The following is an 18,125-nucleotide window of genomic DNA, read 5'->3' on the forward strand; positions in this document are numbered from 1 at the left end:
GTCCTTCATTTCCTCATGTCCAGGGTCTTGAGAACTTTTCTTTTGTATTTTTGCTCTCTTTGGTTTCATATAGGAGGGTAAATATGATCCTGATACTCCCATCTAGCCAGAAGCAGATGTTTACCTTTTAAATTTAACTGTATAAAATATTCACCTGGTTCTAAAGTCATATCAATAAAGCATGGTGTAGTCAGAGAAAGTCTTGTTCTATTTCTGTCATTTTACTCTCTTTCCTGTTTCTATGGACAACTTCCTCTTCAGCTTGTTACTATTAATTTGCTTTTGTTCTTTCTTTAAGTAACTTTTCCCTAAGCTTTTGGTTTGAAAAAACTATGAGAACACATGACATATATATTTATGTACATATATATATATATATGTATGTATATCCCCATTTGTTAGACAAATGATAGTATGTTATACACACTATTCTCCACCTTGCTTTTTTCCCTCCATTGCAGTATATACTCCCCTCCCTCTATGTCTCAACAGCTTCATAATAGTTCATTATGTGTATATCCTATTGTTTATTCAAGCAGTTCCCTATAGATAGGTTATTTCTAGTCTCTTTCTAGTATTAAACATGATATAATGGATACATATTTTTGTATTTTTGCATCTGAATCTGTGATATAGATTCCTGGAAATGGAATTGCAGGGTCAAAGGGGAAATACATATGAAGTTTTGCTAGATATGATAAATTTTCCTCCATAGGGTTGTACCACTTTGCATCTTTACCATTCTTACCATCTGATCTTTGGATCAGATTGGTAGGTATATTTCTAACAATATTTCAATAGCACAGTAGACTGCTTCATGAATGGGTGAAATGAAATGAATGAAAGGGTGAGGACTAGAATTATTGAAACAAAGGCCAGGGTGGAGACCCTTGTCAGGGATGTTCGAGAGGTTATTCTTGTATCAGGTAAGAGTCAGACCCAATAACATTTAGGCTCCCTCCTCAGGTTATAATGTTATTATTCTTAAAGTTTCTTTTTCTGATGAATTTAGAAGGTATGTAGTAGTTGTTTTTCTGATTCCCCATACATTTTCTCTGCCTCTCAGCAATGCTTTTATATTATCAGGATGCATTTCTCCATGAGTTACTTTAGTTGGTGATGTGGAGGGAAAGGAAAAATAAATTCCATAAGAAGTGGCTTGATGGAGGTGGGTTGGAGGGCTGGGGGATATTTTCCTGATAGTTTTGGTGTGAGGAGCTGCTTTCCCAAGGAAAGGACTCTGGGGTTCAAGCATGCTGTGTGTGGAGCAGTAATGGGATGGCTTGGCGGGGAGTTAGGTTAGTGGAGAAGTTTTGAGCGTTGGCTGTGACCTCTGTTACCCTTTGAGTTGTATGGCCCTGTACCAGTTACTTAATCACAGTTAGCCTTACTGTCCTTGTCCTTTAAATGTCTCACAGGACATAGGAAGGATGGTTGAGATACAGGTGAGTATTAACAGTGAGTGTGAGGTACTAGCCTAGGACTGTGTATGAGCTCAGAAAATGTTAGCTATTGTTACTGTGTCAGTTTTTGAGTGTGATGGGACCAGTGAGGGGCTTAGGAAGCTCTGGGCCAGAAGGAGCAGGCAGCAGACTGGATTTGAGGCCTAGCTTGCCAGTGTAGTCTTGGTACATGGGATATTAGAATTGAATGTTAGAAAGAGAAGCTTATGGAGAAGAATGGGAAGGGTGGTTGGAGGGGTTGGTTGGTGAGCCAGATAGAGAGCTGTGCTGAGGACTGAGGTGGGGTGTCTAGTGCCCAGACTTCATGCTTTTAGAGAAAAGAAAAGGCACTGTGGCCAGGGATGGTTGAGGGGGACTTCACTGAACAGGTGGTCCACATAGTCAGGACAGCTTTTAAATAAGCCAAGAGAAGAGAGGAGGGCAGAGAACCAGGAAATATTATGGGTGTAAGTGCTTGTGGAATACATCTTGCCCACACCTAAGACCTGCCTCTGGAGTTATGGCTCATCCCTCCAGCTCTGTAGAGTTGGTCCAAGTTGGTGTTTCAGCCACAAGCATTAATGCAGCACCTGTTAAGTCCTGGGCCTTGAGAATATAAATATGAGTAAGAGTTGATCTAGTTGCATCCTCATGTAGGAGTTTTCCAAACAACAATGGCCTTGGTTATCTCTGATGTTCTGATTTAGTAGGATTGAGCTGGAGTCCAGGCATCTGTCCTTTCCAATAACTACTTGTGCCATTCTGATGCCCAGCCTTGGTGAAGAACCCCTGGCTTGTGTCATTATCTGTTTATAAATATGGAGGCTGTTGGTGACCCAGTGTAGAGACGTTCAGTAGGAGCAACATGCAGAGGAGCTTTTTAATGACAGTGATGTCTGAAGAGAAGCCTGCTGTTCCATCCCTTTTCTGTCCAATGTGGGGTGGGCAAAGGGAAGATGATGAAAGGGAAGCAGTGTTTGGATTCTTAATTTGGAACCTTGAATCCTGTTACCCCAGCTCTGAGCAGGTATGGTCACTGCGTCTCTCCTGTAACTCCCATGCCCTCTAGTTCCTCAGCCTCTCAGTAGGCTGTCCTTCAAACCCAAGTGAGTGGACGGGAAGGATGGTTGAGATACAGGTGATCCCTGTCCACTCTGGGGACAGAGAGTAGACAAATTGGCGTAAGCTACAGGAAGGTAGATTTTGATTCAAAACGAGGGTGAAGCGAAACTGTTTCTCACAATGAGAGTTGACCAGCTACAGGAAGTCTGTCCGGTGAATCGGTGAGGTTTCCATTACCGGGAGTGTTCGGCGGCGGCCTGCTGGTCCACCTCTCTGAGATGTGGCAGGGCAGGCTTGAACTGCCACTGTGCAACCCTGGCTGGGGGAAGAGGAATTACTCCAGTTCTTCTCTTCTTTTTCAAACCCTGTTCCTAGCTCCTGTCATCCTGCCTTCTCTTTTCTATCCCACTTTTTCTTCTGATTTTTTAATAGCTTATGCTGTGTCTGTCAGAGATAGCCATGACACTGAGGAATCCCCCTTGGTGATTTGGTCAATGCTGGTAGCAAGCGACTTGTCTGGAGTCTGCTGACCATGCAGGCATCAAAGCCCACCCTGCTGTTTTTTTCTTTGGAGACAGTTCTCCCTCCAGCAAGTGTGTGAGTTCCTGTGTGGGTATGTGTGTGTGTGTCTGCGTGTGAGAGATGTCTGTGCTGGCACATGAGGATGGGTGGTGTAGCTGGACTTGCAGCTCAAAGTGACAGAAAAGCAGTTTGCTTAGGGAAGGTGGCTGTGGCCTTGGTTACCAGGAAAGACTGGTCCCCCTCTTGTGTCCGGCTGCCTTTCCTCCCTCCTCCACCCTCCCCCTAGCCCCAGGCTCACTCCTTCAGGTTAATTTCCCTGGCTGCAGCTGTGACTCCCTCCTCCTCCTCCCCCTTCCCTCCCTCCTCCATCTACCACACACACACACAGGCTGTGAGTTATGTGCCTCCTGTTCTAATGAGATAAACAACATAACTCTCACGGGGCTCTGCTCGTCCCTCTGTAAGTGGAACTCCAGGGCTGAATGTATTGGCCCTATAAAGGCACCCTGGTGCTTGTCAGCCTAGGGAGGAGGGCAAAGAAGGGGGGCTGGAGCCCCAAGAGAGTTCTTGGGGCCATTTGCTTGTTGAGATGAGGTGGAGTCAAGACAGACATCAAAGAGAAGCACGCGGGGCGGAGGCCTTGTCATGCCACACGGCCATGGCGTCCATACTCATCTAAGTCAGCTAACTCATGATAATTAGTAACTGACATTTGCACGAGGCTTCATGGTTTCAAAGAGCTTCTTCTTGAATTTAAGCTAATCCCCACAACAGCCCCTGTGAGGTAGGTATTATTAACGTTCTTATCTTACCGGTAAGGAGACAGGCTCAGAAATGCGTGGTGATATTTCCAAGGTTACAGGAGTGGTGGTATGAGGACTCATGTGCTCTTCCTGTGCCTCGTGGGCCTTCTGTAATCCATCAGAGAAAGTTAAAGAGTGGTATAAAAATAGTCCCTCTTCTGGCCATTTAGACTACCTACTACTAAGAGAGTGAGTGAGTCTACAGCTAGAAAGTGAGTGGCCCGAGGCTACCTTGAGGCCGCTGGCCAACAAGTGCAGTAACCAGGGTTTCAGGGAGGGCAGAGGCCATTGGGCAAGTGTTGACAATTCTGACCTCTTGTCATTTAGATCTTTTGAAAGTGCTGTCTGAACTAGTCCCTTCTTCCTCACCTGCCCTTGGTCAGGTTGGAAATGCTATGAAGCAGAGTGTGGGGCAAGAAGGAACTTAAGGCACAGAGACTGCCATCTTGGGTTGAGTTCTGTACTCACTCCTGAGGCTACCTCTGTGGTTCCTCTTAGATGGTTTAGATGTGGGTGCATGAGTTTCCTGGAACCAGGAATAACAGGTCATTCACTTCCTGCATTTCTGAATCTGATTCAGTTCTGGTTGAATTCATTTCATAAGTACTTCTTGATATGTCTACCAGGGATTGTGCCAAGTGTTAGGGATACTAGAGATGGATATAGTTCCTGTCATCCTGGGTCTTATAAAACTGGTAGGGGAAATAGTCCAGTAAGCTGGAAATTAATGACAGCATGTTGGGGGGAAACACTGGAACCTTGAGATGATTTTGGGAAGGCCATGAAACCAGTCTTGGTACCTCAGAGAGAATATCCAGGCAAGTGACGAGATGATGCTTAGACCTCCAGGGGTTCTTGGCCAGACATTGGAAAAATCTATAAGGTTCTTTAAAAAATAGTTGGCCTACTTACTCCATCCACTTACACTCAGAGTGGGTAGTTCTGGCATGATTTTTTGGCCTTACTATTCTTAAGAAGTTCTCCAGGTTCAGTCTAGATTTTTAGGTTCAGTCTGGATGAAGAATCACTAACCCAAAATGAGTGGGGGTATGTGAGGCTGGTTCTGGGTTGTAGAGTACTGGATCAGCCCTTGTACTTGACCTCTGTTGGGATCCTGGGGCATATCAGCCCCAGAGGTGGCTCAAGGGACCAGAATCAATGCAGCCATTCAGGAATTCTAGGGTCAGAGATGACATGGCCCTGGAGTGAATCACATCAGAAACATCAAACTGAGTGATCCAAAGGGGCACATGCACCTAAATGTTTATAGCAGCAATGTCTACAATAGCCAAACTATGGAAAGAATGTAGATGTCCATCAGCAGATGAATGGATAAAGAAGATGTGGTATATATACACAATGGAATACTATGCATCCATCAAAAGAAATGAAATCTTGCCATTTGCGAAGACCTGGATGGAACTAGAGGGTATCATGCTTAGCGAAATAAGTCAATTGGAGAATGACAACTATCATATGATCTCCCTGATATGAGGAAGTGGAGATGCAACATGGGGGGTTAAGTGGGTAGGAGAAGAATAAATGAAACAAGATGGGATCGGGAGGGAGACAAACCATAAGTGACTCTTAATCTCACAAAACAAACTGAGGGTTGCTGGGGGGAGGGGGATTGGGAGAAGGGGAGTGGGGTTATGGACATTGGGGAGGGTATGTGCTATGGTAAGTGCTGTGAAGTGTGTAAACCTAGCGATTCACAGACCTGTACCCCTGGGGATAAAAATATATGTTTATAAACAAAACAAAACAAAACATCAAACTGTTCCTGGTGATGCCTTCCTTCAAAAATAGGTCAAAACTGGGCCTTCCGTGGAAGGGAGAGCAATCTTACTTTGATTCATTTATTCTTCTCCAATCAACCACAAGCCTGCTCCTCAGAGCACAGGGAGCTCAGAACTTTGAGATCTTCCTACTATGCAGAAGCTATGAAGCTAGCAACAAAGTTAAGTATTAGGATGACTCTTGGACATGAAAAGCCATTAGCGCATGACATCAGAGATTTTTCTGGAGCCTCTAGGCTCCATGACCCTAATGGTTTCTGAGAGCCCAAACGGGGAGGGGGTAGGGGACCTCCAGCTTTTTCATTGCCTTGCAACCTGTGGGAACAGCTATGTGGTTAAAAATGAAACTTAGCACAGAAAGAGTATTTGAAAATTTTGCTTCCTATAGTACTGGAATAGTTGTTTCTGCTTTGGATCCAAACCAATAAGTGGGTAGAGAAGACTAGTAAGAATGAAAAATGAATAAAAGGGTATATAGCAGCGAAGCTTTTGTAGATCGTCTCGGCAGAAGGTCCCCAAATGGCAGACAGCAGATGGAAACAGAGTCATGATATTTTCTATCTCTGTGGCCCTAGGTCTAGGAAGTGGCCTTCCCACGTGGGTCTGATGGTGGTCGTCACATGCCCCATTTACCTACAGAAGACTGAGTTGTGACTGATCACAGTGAAGCGGGAATGTATTCGTTTACTCATTCATTCAGCAAATGTTTAGTTTGATTCTTCTAAGTGTCACACAGAGGGTTCTGGGGATTCTGATGAGGATGAGACTAAGTCTCGGTCTTTACTAGGATTTTTACTCTAACAGGAGTGGATTGCTTAGCTTCTGCTTGTTTCTTTTGGGGTGCACCAGGCAAGTCTTTTCAGTCTGCACACCACCTACCCAGTCTTAAGCCCCTCTCTTTCTCCCCTTAGCCTCTGCCCTCTGCCCCTTTTTTCTGGAATAACCCGTGGTCTGGAGTGAAAAGTCCACCCACATTCCTCCAAGTCCTCTCGCTTCCACACTCAGTGCCCCAGGAGCCGTAAGAATGTTGTCTGGTAGGCAAGAAGGCTCCTCCCAGGGTGGTAGTTATGAAGATGACGCTGCTGTGGAACTTTGTTGCCGAAGGCCGAATCGAAATGGGGACTCTGGAGAGACATTTTGGTTGGTGCATCAGCCCAGCCACTGGACTCTTGCCCATTTCTTTCTGTAAGGCCCAGGCAAGGGGACAGGGATGTAGAAGGATGCTGACTCTGCAGGCCAAGGATCCTGGTCCCCAGAGTAGGCTTCTATTCCTCTGGAGGTTCTTGGGGCTCCCACTGACTTCAGTGAGCTGCCAGCAGCTAACAGCAGGTGGAGGAAGTCAGTAGGTAGGAGATTTGGTTCCTTGATCTGGTTTCCTTAAGATGCTTCCCAATCCCCGCCATCTGTAGGTAGGCAGACTGACTTCTGCTGCTTTGCCTTGAAGAGAACCTGCTTAACCTACACCTGTAGAGAGGGGCAGTTGGTGGGTAGAAGCTGGAGGTCCACTGCCTTGGAAACACCGTAGTGAGGTTGAATCTGGAAAGGTCCCTCTGATCTCCCCAAACCAGGAGGGGAGAGCTGTTTTGGTCATGGTGATGATGGTCACAGGCTTACAGAGACAGCATGGTGGAGCAGACAGGGCAAGGGTCCTAGGGTCAGATGAACTCGATACTGCCTTGCTCTACTGTTGACCAGCTGCATGACCTTGACAAGTCACATTACCTTTCTGGACTTCAGTTTCCTCTCACTGTGAGTGAGAAGCTTGGACAGAAAGGTTTCCAAGGCCCCTGCTAGCCTGAAGCCTTTAACCTTTATGCTGTCTCTGTCCACAGGCCTCGCCCCGGGCCAGCTATACACATACCCTGCCCGCTGCTGGCGTAAGAAGAGACGATTGCACCCGCCTGAGGATCCAAAGCTTCGACTGCTGGAAATAAAACCTGGTCAGTGCCCTCTGGAGCTGGTGGGAGAGGTGGGGAGGTCTGGGCTGGCCCAGGCAAGGTTGATTTTCTCCTTTGTCTATAGAGCTAAGTTCCGTGGGAGAGTGAACCTGGCCCATGGTGCCCAAAGGTGTGCCTCTGTGCCTGTTCTCTTGTGTAAACATGTCCACGTATTTTCCCAAGCATCTCTTCCCTCTGGTGTCTTGTGCCTCCCCTTTCCTCTCATCTCCCTCTTGCCACCCTGTGGAGTAAAGCAAGCAGGCAAGGGTGGGAACAGGCCCAGGAGGAATGGCTTTCCGGACAGGGCCCCAGGAGCTATAAAAAACAGAACCCATCTGGGCATGGAAATGGAAGAGTCTGAGCTCAAAATTTTCCTCTAGGTGATGCTGAGTGCTTTGTGGCCATGCGGAAGGAACTGGTTACTTTTCCAGACCACTGACCTGTTAGAACACTTCTGACTCGATGGCTACCTTCAGACCTGTGTCTGGGTTGTAGTAAGGCCAAGTGATCACCCTGGGTCTTCATCTTTCAGGGAGCCTCTGGTTTTGGGGGTGCTACTAGGGCTGAGAGGTGACTCAGGGTGGCGGGAACAGTGTTTTTAAGTGGAACAAAGGTAGAGCTCACATGTCCGCTCCCACTGTCACCAAAAAACACAGACCTGACTAAGGAAGGCTGCCTGGCAAGGTTCCCTCACACCTACCTTTCCGTATTGACTTCTTAGGCTGTGTCTTCTCTGCAAAATCTCTGTTCACAATTGTTTGGGATGCTTTCACTCATGGTTCTATGGTTAACCTGTTTCAATTGTTTATTTTAACCCAGATTTCACTCGTCATAGAAGTTTTATTTGGGGCGCCTGGGTGGCTCAGTTGGTTGGGCAACTGCCTTCGGCTCAGGTCATGATCCTGGAGTCCTGGGATCGAGTCCCACATCGGGCTCCCTCCTTGACAAGGAGTCTGCTTCTCCCACTAACATTTCTGCACTTATGCTCTCTCTCTCAAATAAATAAATAAAATTCTTAAAAAAAAAAATTTTATTTGTTGGAGATGGGTGGGGACTAGGTTTTTCAATGAGCTCCATCCAAGTTCTCAATGGCCCTGTAGAATTTTCAGACCCTTGCAAACACTTCTGGGTGGTGACTGAGATTGTTCCAAACTTTCTTCTTAAGATGGGGTTTGGGGGCGCCTGGGTGGCTCAGTGGGTTAAAGTCTCTGCCTTTGACTTGGGTCATGGTCTCAGGGTCCTGGGATTGAGCCCCGCATCGGGCTCTCTGCTCAGTGGGGAGCCTACTTCTTCCTCTCTCTCTGCCTGCCTCTCTGCCTACTTATGATCTCTGTCAAATAAATAAATAAAATCTTAAAAAAAAAAAAAGATGGAGTTTGATGGAGGGCCAAGTCTCCCTGAGCAGCATAATCCAGTAGAGATATAATGCCAGCCACAAGTATCATTTTATACTTTCTGGTAGTCTCATTAAACAAGGGGAAAAAATCCAGGTGAAATTAATTTTAATTATAGATTCCATTTAACCCAACACAGCAGTAATATTATCATTTTAGCATGTAATCAATATAGAAATGATGAGTGAGATAGTATACATTCTTTTTTTGTATTGTTTATTAAATTTCAGTGTGAATTTACACTTTTAGCCCATCTCCTTACAGACTGGCCACATCGCAAACCCAAACGTGGCTAGGGGTGCCCATATTGGTGGGTGTGGTCTTGACCGCACAGGCAGCCCCAGGGAGCTTGGTGGAGATGCAGAATCTTGAACCTCACCCCAGACCTGCTAAGTCAGAGTCTGCATTTTACCATATCCCCGAGGACTGCATTCCCCACGATGCACACTGAAGTTTGGGGAAACACTAGTTTTAAAGACTCCCACGTTGCCCGATCAGAAGTCTGCGTGGCGTGTCACCCCTGTTTCTTTATTAAACATGAGCAATTATCAATAAGAACAGTTTATCTTAGAGGTGGGGACTTCCTCCTTCTTTGTTCCAGAATCATTGATCCTGTTTTTTTGGAAGAGCCATGGATGAGTGCGGAGGTAACCCCTGGCTCGATCCTTACTGGGACCAGTTTCATTCTACCCTTTCTGGGGCTCTGCAGGAGGGGCTGTAGTGGGAGGCTGACTCCATGCTGGGTCTTCTGTGCGGATTTTGAAGGGAGGGTATTGCTGACGTGTCTACCACTAGCTTGGTATGTCTTCGTGGCGTAGTGTGCGAACCCTCTGGGTATATTTTCCCATCTATACACAGGCGAAGTGGTACTTGGGGTTTCCTAGTTGGGTTTCCACTTAACCATGAGGATCACCTAAATCATATGTAATAGTATTTGCCCCCCACTTTTTTTTTACTGCCTTTCCCCCCTTCTTACTCTTTTAATTAAAAATTTGAAAAATTTGAATAACCAACACAGTCACATGTTTTGACATTCCAAGGATAAAAAGCATATATTGTATGCAGAGTGAAAAATGAGATCTAGTCCTCAGAGAGGCAATCAGGCCCATCAGTGGCGCAGTTTTTTCAGATCCTTCAAGAGATTGTCTATGTGCACACCAAGAATTACATTCATCCATATGACCTTTTCCTTGTCTTTTGATATAGCAGGCCACCTTGTGTTTTGCCCGTTCCATTGAAAAATGTGCCTCAGGCATCGGCCCTATCAATATATAAAGAATTTCCTCATTCTTTTTTATAGTTACACAATATTCCATTGTATGAATGTACCACAACTATTTTAACCAGGTTGTTCCCAATTTTTGTCTCCAGTCTTTCCAATTTGCAGTGAATATTTTCATATTCATATATGAATTCATATTAACTTTCATATGGGAGGACATCTCAATTGCAGCTTGTCAGTTTAAAAGATTGTAAGTACTTGATGCTGATTTAAATTGTTAATCTTTGTTCTTAACATTTATACAGAAAGTCTTTTTTAAAAAAGATTTATTTATTTATTTTAGAGAGAGAGAACAGGAGCAGAGGGACAGAGAGAGAGGAAGAGAGAATCACAAGCAAAATCCACACTGATCTCAGATGGAGCTTGCTTTCATGATCACAGGACCCTGAGATTATAATCTGAGCAGAAAGCAAGCATCAGACACTTAACTGACCATGCCATCTGGGTGCCCCTAGAAAGTCTATTTCTTCTTCTTCTTCTTCTTTTTTTTTTAAAGATTGTATTTGTTTATTTGACACAGAGAGAGGAATCACAAGTAGGCAGAGAGGCAGGCAGAGAGAGAGGGAAACAGGCTCCTTGCTGAGCAGAGAGCCCGATGTGGGGCTCGATCCCAGGACCCTGAGATTATGACTCGAGCCGAAGGCAGAGGCTTAACCCACTGAGCCACCCAGGCACCCCTAGAAAGTCTTTCTTAAGAACACTTTGTATTAGACTAATTGGATTGTCTTTTATGGAATTGAAGACATTTCATGCTGTTAAATACCTTAAACATCATTAACTCCAATTCCTTATTTTATGAGGTTCAGGCAGGTTAGGACACTTACTCAAAGTCACACAGTAATTCCTGTGGGAACAAGCAGAGAATACATGTTTTTTTATTTCTCTGTTCAGTGCTTTTTCTGCTTCTTTGCATTGTTCATAGTTATACTAACTTAAAAAAAAACTTTAACAAAGCTTTTCCCTTAAAAACTTTATTTTTATGATTAGAAAACTAATATTTAAATGATTCAAATGCACCCAAGAGATACTTGGAATTCCTTTAGTTATAAATGTCAAACACACAATCTAACCAGCCTAAGGTAGAAAGAAGGAAAGTTGGTTCATGTAATGGTAGATCTCAGAGTTGCCCTGGTTTCAGGCATAGCTGCATCCAGGGGTTCAAACATTGTGGTGAGGGCTCTGAGCCTCTTTCCACCTCTAATTCTCTCCTCTTTGTGGGGCAGACAAGGTGGCCATCCGGAGCCCCAGACTCAGCACTCCTTGGACTCAGCAGAAAGCAGCAGTCCTCTTCGATAGCTGTGGCAGAAAATTCCTGGGAAGGACTGATTAGCTGGCTTGGGTTTGCATCTGCCCTACCAATCACTGCCACCCAGGGGATGGGGAACTCTGATTGAATCATCATCGTCATCATCATAACCAGTGTCTGAACAGCACACTGTAATTTACAAAGCCCTTTACAAAGCATTTTCATTTATAGCATTTCCTTTGGTCCTTACCATAGCCCTGGGAGGTAGAGCAGAAAGGAGGGATCAAAGTGGAATAAGCCCACTTTATATGTTAGGGAAATCAGACTGCGGACAGTGCCAAGCCAAGCAAGGTTTACTGTGCTGCTCACATTTCTGGGAACTGACAGTCTCATTGTTAGTGAGACTGAGGAAGAAGTTACTTTATGAGCGTCTCGCCCTCTTGTCTACAGACACGTACTTTGAGCACACTGGCCTCCCCGTGGCTGAACGTGGAGCAGCTGTCATCACAGCTGGCTTTGGGTTTGCCCCATCCTTGGACCTGTCATGGCCTGTGGGTGGTGGGAATGGGAAGAGCCCCAGGGTTGGGAGTTTGCTGGAGCCAAGTGCCCACCAGCCCATCGTGCCTCTATCTGTGATCCTTTGAAAGGTGTCCTTGGTCTCTGCCCTTGAATGTGGGGCAGAGGCTGAGGTCTAATGGTCCAAGTCTCAGGCTAATAAAGACCTCGCCCCTGAGATGTCTAGAATTCTGGGGGCGGACCTTTCTGGGAAAAGTGAGTGCCAGCTTGTTAAGGATGGGCTCTCAGAGGCATATCTGTGTCCCAACGTGGCAAAAGATCTTAAGTTTGAGGGTGTGTGGTTGGCTCAGTCAGCTAAGCAGCTGTCTTCGTCTCAGGTCATGAGCCCCGTGGCGGGTTCCCTGCTCAGTGGGGAGCCTGCTTCTCCCTCTCCCTCTGCCTGTCTCTCTGTCTACTTGTGCTCTCTCTCTGTCAAATAAATAAAAAACTTAAAAAACAAAACAAAACAAAAGATCCTAAGTTTGTTGGGCCCACCCAAGGCAGGCTTGTTCCTTCATGCCACCATCCAGGCACTGAGAAACAGGAAAAAGCCAGGCCTGAAATAAATAGCTCTTTCTCAGGTGAACTTATTTCTCCTCTTTGGGGAATCAGATCTACGGCTAAGCCTTCGGAAAACAAAAACCCCAAGCCATGAGGCAAATGCGAGTCATTTCCATGTGCCGTTCTGAGTCTGTACTGGGGACCGTGTGCTCAGGCTGCCCCTCACCCCGGCGGCCTCCGCAGAGCATCAGGGCACATCTAGAGAACACGAAGCAGCACCGTCACTCTCTTCCTGGAGGTGCCTCACGTTTGACGTTGACTTTTTCACACAAGACAAAATGTCAGAAAAGGGCCTTCCTCCAGGGCCTCAGGCCCGAGGGGCGCCTTTGTGCGAGAGTGGGAGGCGCCCCCTCTGGATGCATGTTTGCAGAATGTTATCCCTACTGCTGGCTGAGCAGAGCCCAAGCCCTGCTCTCAGCCACTCTCTGTCCCCTTGGGCACGTCCCCACCTTTCAGCGGCACTTTTGAGTGTGGCTCAGGGTAGAGTCATGGCAAGGGTCCCTGGAGCATTTGCTATAAACTCCTAGGAGGTGGCGACAGGCAGTTGATTGAAGGAAAGCCCACCTTCCCAGGGATAGAGGAGCAGCTGAAGGAAACGGACAGGGGGAGACACACTGCCGTGGGATTGGGTCTAACCTTTTGGAAGGTCGGCGCTTAGTACCTATCAGTATTTAAAAGACACATCACCTTTGGCCTAGAAATTCTGCTGCTAGGAATTGATCCTACGGATAAATATATACTCCAGATGTGTGCGGTCATCCATTGTGACATTGTTTGTAACAACAACAACAAGAAGAAAGAATGGGAACACCAGAAGGTCCGTTGATGGGGGACTACTTAAATATATAGTACATTCATCGAATAGAATACTATTTTGGCTTTTAAAGAAATGAGTAGGAAAAAAATGGAAAGATATCGAAGATATATTGTTAGGTAGAAAAAGAAAAGCAAATTGCACAACATTATGTATAATCCTTTTTGGGCAAACCTTGCTGAAAATCGATAATCAATTTGTCTAACCTGAGCTGAATCTCGTTAAATTTATGGAAACTAGAAGACTAAGTTTATGTTGAAAGAAAACCAATGAATGAACCAATCAATCCTTGGCACGCCTCCACTACCCAGCGCCGAGGATGCCAGGCTGTCTTCTCTCTTCCCTCCCAGGCTCCCGCCGTGAGTCTCCTGAGGTCCCTTTGACAAGCTCCAGGAATGTAGTTATGTCTGTGATGCTCGGAGCCTCCCCTGGGCCTCACCCTCAGCACCCTCATTTCCTCGGGGGAGAGGGAGAGGAGTTCCCCTGATCCGTGAGAGACGGGGGCACTGGCCCAGAGCAGAATTGTCTCAAGGCATGGGTTTCCTTCCATGTCAGGCCCCTCAACGGATAATACGGAGACGCCGCAAGCAATTTATCACGCCAACACCCAGTTTGTACCTTCTGTCTTCCTTTGTGTCCCTGCCTGGGTCCTGCCAGTGGTAGGCAGCTTTTGGCAACAGCAGCCATCAAGTAAGAGTTGTCCTTGACCTCAGGTCTGCAGAGCTGAGGGCTCTGTCAGGAAACCAGGTTAAGGCAAGAGGAAGGGGTGTAGATTAAGGAATCTCGAGGGACCTTAGGGAAGGTCTGAGGACAGGGCTGTAGAACCGTCTACCTCTGGTTCAGCCCCCGAAAGGCACAGAGTTGGTCTGGGTTAAGGACGCATCTCGGGGCGGGGAGAGGGGAGGCAGGATCACGGCTGCTGCTCAGGCATTGTTCAGGGCTAGATCACACACCGATGGGTTACCCCCCCCCCCCCCCCCCCGCTTTCCTCGCCCCATCTCCCTCATTGTGACTAGGACATCCTGCCTGTCTTTCTGTACTACTTGCTGAACATAAAAATATGTCTGTGTGCGGGTGGGATGGGGCTGAGAGCTGGGGAGAGCTCTCTGGGTCCTGAAAACATTCCGTGTCCCCGGACCTATGTGTTTCTCACGCCTAACATCACCCCTCCAATCTGTCTTGAATAAATATCTTGCAACCTCCTACTTGCCTGGGCGTCTGAAGGACAACACATACAACATTATTTCTCTCCGCTGACTGACAATGGACTTCAGTGTTCCCTGTAGCTTGCACTTGGCTGCAGAGGGGAACGCAAGGTGTTTCAAGACGCAGCCATCACAATTCAGGCAACATGAAGACTGAGGCAGAGGCCTGGTGCCAGAGAGGGGGGCCTCCCCTGGACCATTTCCCCAAGAATGGAGCTCTGTCCTCGCGAAGGGGGAGCCGAGCTGGCAGGAGAGAAAGGTGGATAGTAAATATCCACCAGAAGGCCCTGGAGCAGGGCAGATGTTGGGCAAAAGCCAGCTGATTAAAAAAGAGGCCTTTAACTTCACGTTGTGTGTGTTTGTGTGTGTGTGTGTGTGTGTGTGTCCGTGTGCACGCGCGCTCTCGTGTGTTTGAATGAAGAAAAGAAAAAGGCTGGGAACAAACTTTTCCTTGTGTCTCTTTGGATTAAATGCTTGGATGGTCTGCTTAGATCAGTTTAGCATCTTCCAACCCCAGACCTTTTGGTACCCCTGGTCTAGGGGAGACTTTATCTTTGTTTTAGATAAGGTTGGAGAACTGTGGCACTGAATTAGGAGGTTAATTTCCCCGGGGAGATCAGTGGTGAGGCCAAGGAGAGAACCCTCAGGGAGAGCCTGTTGGAACGGGCGCCATGTTGCTCCAGGACCCAACACACACATTCACGGTGGTGTTCCCACACCAACAGGACCTTTATAACAGATGTTCTTTCTGCTCCTGGAATGTACCTGAGGCCTTGTAAATCCCTTCTGCTCCAGGATACATGGGGAACAACCCGGCTCTTTGCCACCCTTGCCGAATTCCAAGGGTGGTGGGAGGGAAGGCAGCCAGGAATAATAGGGTTCTGGTTCTTTCTCTAGGTTTTTTTTTTTTTTTTTCTCCTTTTTCTCCCCTTTGGCAGTCACTCAATGACTGGGGATGAATGACCCGGATGGTCACCACCCACCTCACGTCGTTGGGGGAACATAAGCAGAAGGGCTGGACCCCTGAGGAGACGGTAGGCCAGGGTGCCTCAAAGCAGAGGGTGCCCCAGCAGACCAGCAAGCGAGTCATGGGGACCCTCCGAAGGGTGCCCATCCCCCAAGGGGCGGTCCAGGCAGAGAGGCTTGAGTTCTCCCTGCTTGGGCAGGGGTGGAGAGGCCCGTTTCGCTGGCCTAGGGTGCTGTCCCCGCTGCACTGAACTGCCAGCACTCCACAGATGGGAGCAGGCTGTGGCCAACTTCCCCAGCTTTTGCAAATCCTGCATCTTAATTAGTTCCCTACTGCTTTTGTACATGGCCCACATTTTAATAGTCTCCAGGCTTCTTCCACCATTTGCTCTCTGATGTTCGGCGTGATTTCTCTTCTCCTCCAGACAGTCCCCTTGACTCCTCCAGCACCCTCCCAGTCCAGGAACAACTTAAGGGACGCCGATGTGCCAAGCGTGTAGCCTGAGATTGATGAGCCTGTCAGCCGGCTCCCTCTGCCCCTCGCCCTCCGCTTCCCCCCCGGGGTGCTCCTCCCAGGTTGAGCCTGCAGGGTGTGGGGGGGTGTGTGAGAGTGGGCGAGGTGGGAGGCCAAGGAAGGGACCCATGGAGCCCCCAGCCAGGTGCGAGCCAGTGGACACCGTGACCTTCTCCCGGCCTGCGGAGGAGTCTGGCTGTGTCCTTCTGAGGGGGAAGGACACTCCAGCTCCCACCCGCATCTGTCAGGGCTTATCTGGCTCGGCGCGGGGGGCTGCCTGAGCTTGGTACAGCTGGGAGAATGGATGCCGTCAAGTGCATCAGGGGGAAATGACCAGTCATTTATCTCCTGCCCGCAGTGTCACAGCCCGCAGCCATCCATCCTGGAAGCTTGCAACAGCGGCTTCTTCAGCTCTCGTTGGCCTCAGGAGCAGGAGAGCTGGGGAGAGGTGGGCAGCCCCCTGCTTCACGCTGTGACTGTTCGTGCTCCCTTTGCTTTCCTGGCAGTCTGGGGGACCGAGCTGGGGCTGTCTCAGGCCTGCTTGCAGCCTGCGGGGCTCCGGGAGCTGGGGCTGGCAGAGGACACGGGTGGCAGCCGGGAGTGAGCAGGGCAGCGTGCCCAGCTGCTGCCGAATCTCCATGGTCACGTGGGCCGTCCCCCTACCCCCCGGTGACACCACGTTTAGGACACGGGTCATCAGCCCGTGGAGCCGCCCTGTAACTCCCTGCCTGTTCGCTGGTATCTTTCCCCCCACTGGGAGGTACAGTCCACACTTTAAGGGCAGGGACCCACCTGTTTCTTCATGTGTCTCCCCAGCACCCGGCAACAGGCTTGGCACATAGCAAGGGGACAGTAAAGATTTATGAAAGGGATGGAGGAAAGGTGCCCGTGTTTGGTCTCAGCCTCGGAGAACGCGGTGTATCAGACTGCATGCCCGTTTCACAGGTGAGGGAGACTGAGCAGAGAGAAGCCCATGGCAACTGACCCCTTGGGCTTCCTGTCCGGTTCCGAGCCTGGGCTGTGGGGCCTGTCCCAGCTTTGCCATCTTGCCTCTCTTCGACTTTAGGTCATAGGGGCCTTTCCTGTGCCTGACTGCTGTGCTCTGCAGGAGAAAGGGCACCAGAGGATCCCAAGGCCTGGGTTCAAGTCCAGACCCCTCCACCCAGTGGCTGTGTGATTTGGGGCAGTTACATAACAACTCTGGCCTTGGTTCTTTGTCGGTGAAAGGCGGACCCTGGCAGCTGCTTTACTCACATTGTAGGGCTGTTCTGAGAGTCCCCAGGGAGGGTGGATCTGGAGGGTATCCACAGTGACGGTGTCCCCATGCTGTGCTGCTGGGTGGGCCGCGGGGGTCTTTGCTAACGCCATGTCTGTCCCCTGCACAGGGACGTGCCTGTTGCTTGAAGAGTGTGTGCTGGCTGGCCTGGAATGGCACTGCATTCTGCCTTTGAGTCTTTTAAAAACCCCAAGTCTGGAACCTTCTGCACTGAGGGAAAAAGACCTGGCACCTGTCTATGGGATCCGTCTCTACCAGGCCCACAGCTTAAAAAAGTCACCCCTTATGTCCCAGAACTCTGGCATCCATTGCCCAGGGCACAGAGGTCAACTTGGAAGGCTTCCTTCTCACTCTTACTGACACCTGTCACCCCATGGTGTGGTAGGCCAGGCCTGTCTGATTGGCATGGCAAGGCCATGTTTGCCCATGGCCTTGGCTGGTCTCCCTTCTTCTGGAAAGCCCTTCCTCTGGGGACTTGCTCTACTGTCCTTACCTCTACCCCTCGGTGCTGGGCACCCGACCTCCACACCTGCCCTCTGTCCTGGTTCACTGTGTGGGGATGCCCCGTGCTCAGGGGCCAGGGGCCTGCTCCAGACCCCTACTGCCCTCTGGATGTATCTGGAAGCCAGGGTGTGCGTGCCATGAAGACAGGGCTCCGGTGGGTCGTGCCCAGCCTAGTCCTAAGCACCGGGCCCATCGGGGGTTCCCACCCACATTGCAGTAACTCCTGATCACTCTCCCTACTCT

General features: G+C 48.5%; 1 protein-coding gene across 4 annotated transcripts in view; it reads left to right on the forward strand.

The window, feature by feature from the left end:
* DPF3 (double PHD fingers 3) overlaps nucleotides 1-18,125 on the forward strand; it is a 258,847-nt gene that overhangs the window by 117,597 nt on the left and 123,125 nt on the right. For all 4 annotated transcript variants that reach the window (XR_004286165.1, XM_032345049.1, XM_032345048.1 and 1 more), the window contains exon 3: nucleotides 7,461-7,568. Coding sequence is in view for 3 of the 4 variants with exons in the window: in XM_032345049.1 (XP_032200940.1) it covers nucleotides 7,461-7,568 (108 nt within the window). In the remaining variant the exon portion in view is untranslated. The remainder of the gene's footprint in view (nucleotides 1-7,460; nucleotides 7,569-18,125) is intronic.

The sequence above is a fragment of the Mustela erminea genome, chromosome 5 (assembly GCF_009829155.1).
Source record: "Mustela erminea isolate mMusErm1 chromosome 5, mMusErm1.Pri, whole genome shotgun sequence".
Lineage (NCBI taxonomy): Eukaryota > Metazoa > Chordata > Mammalia > Carnivora > Mustelidae > Mustela > Mustela erminea.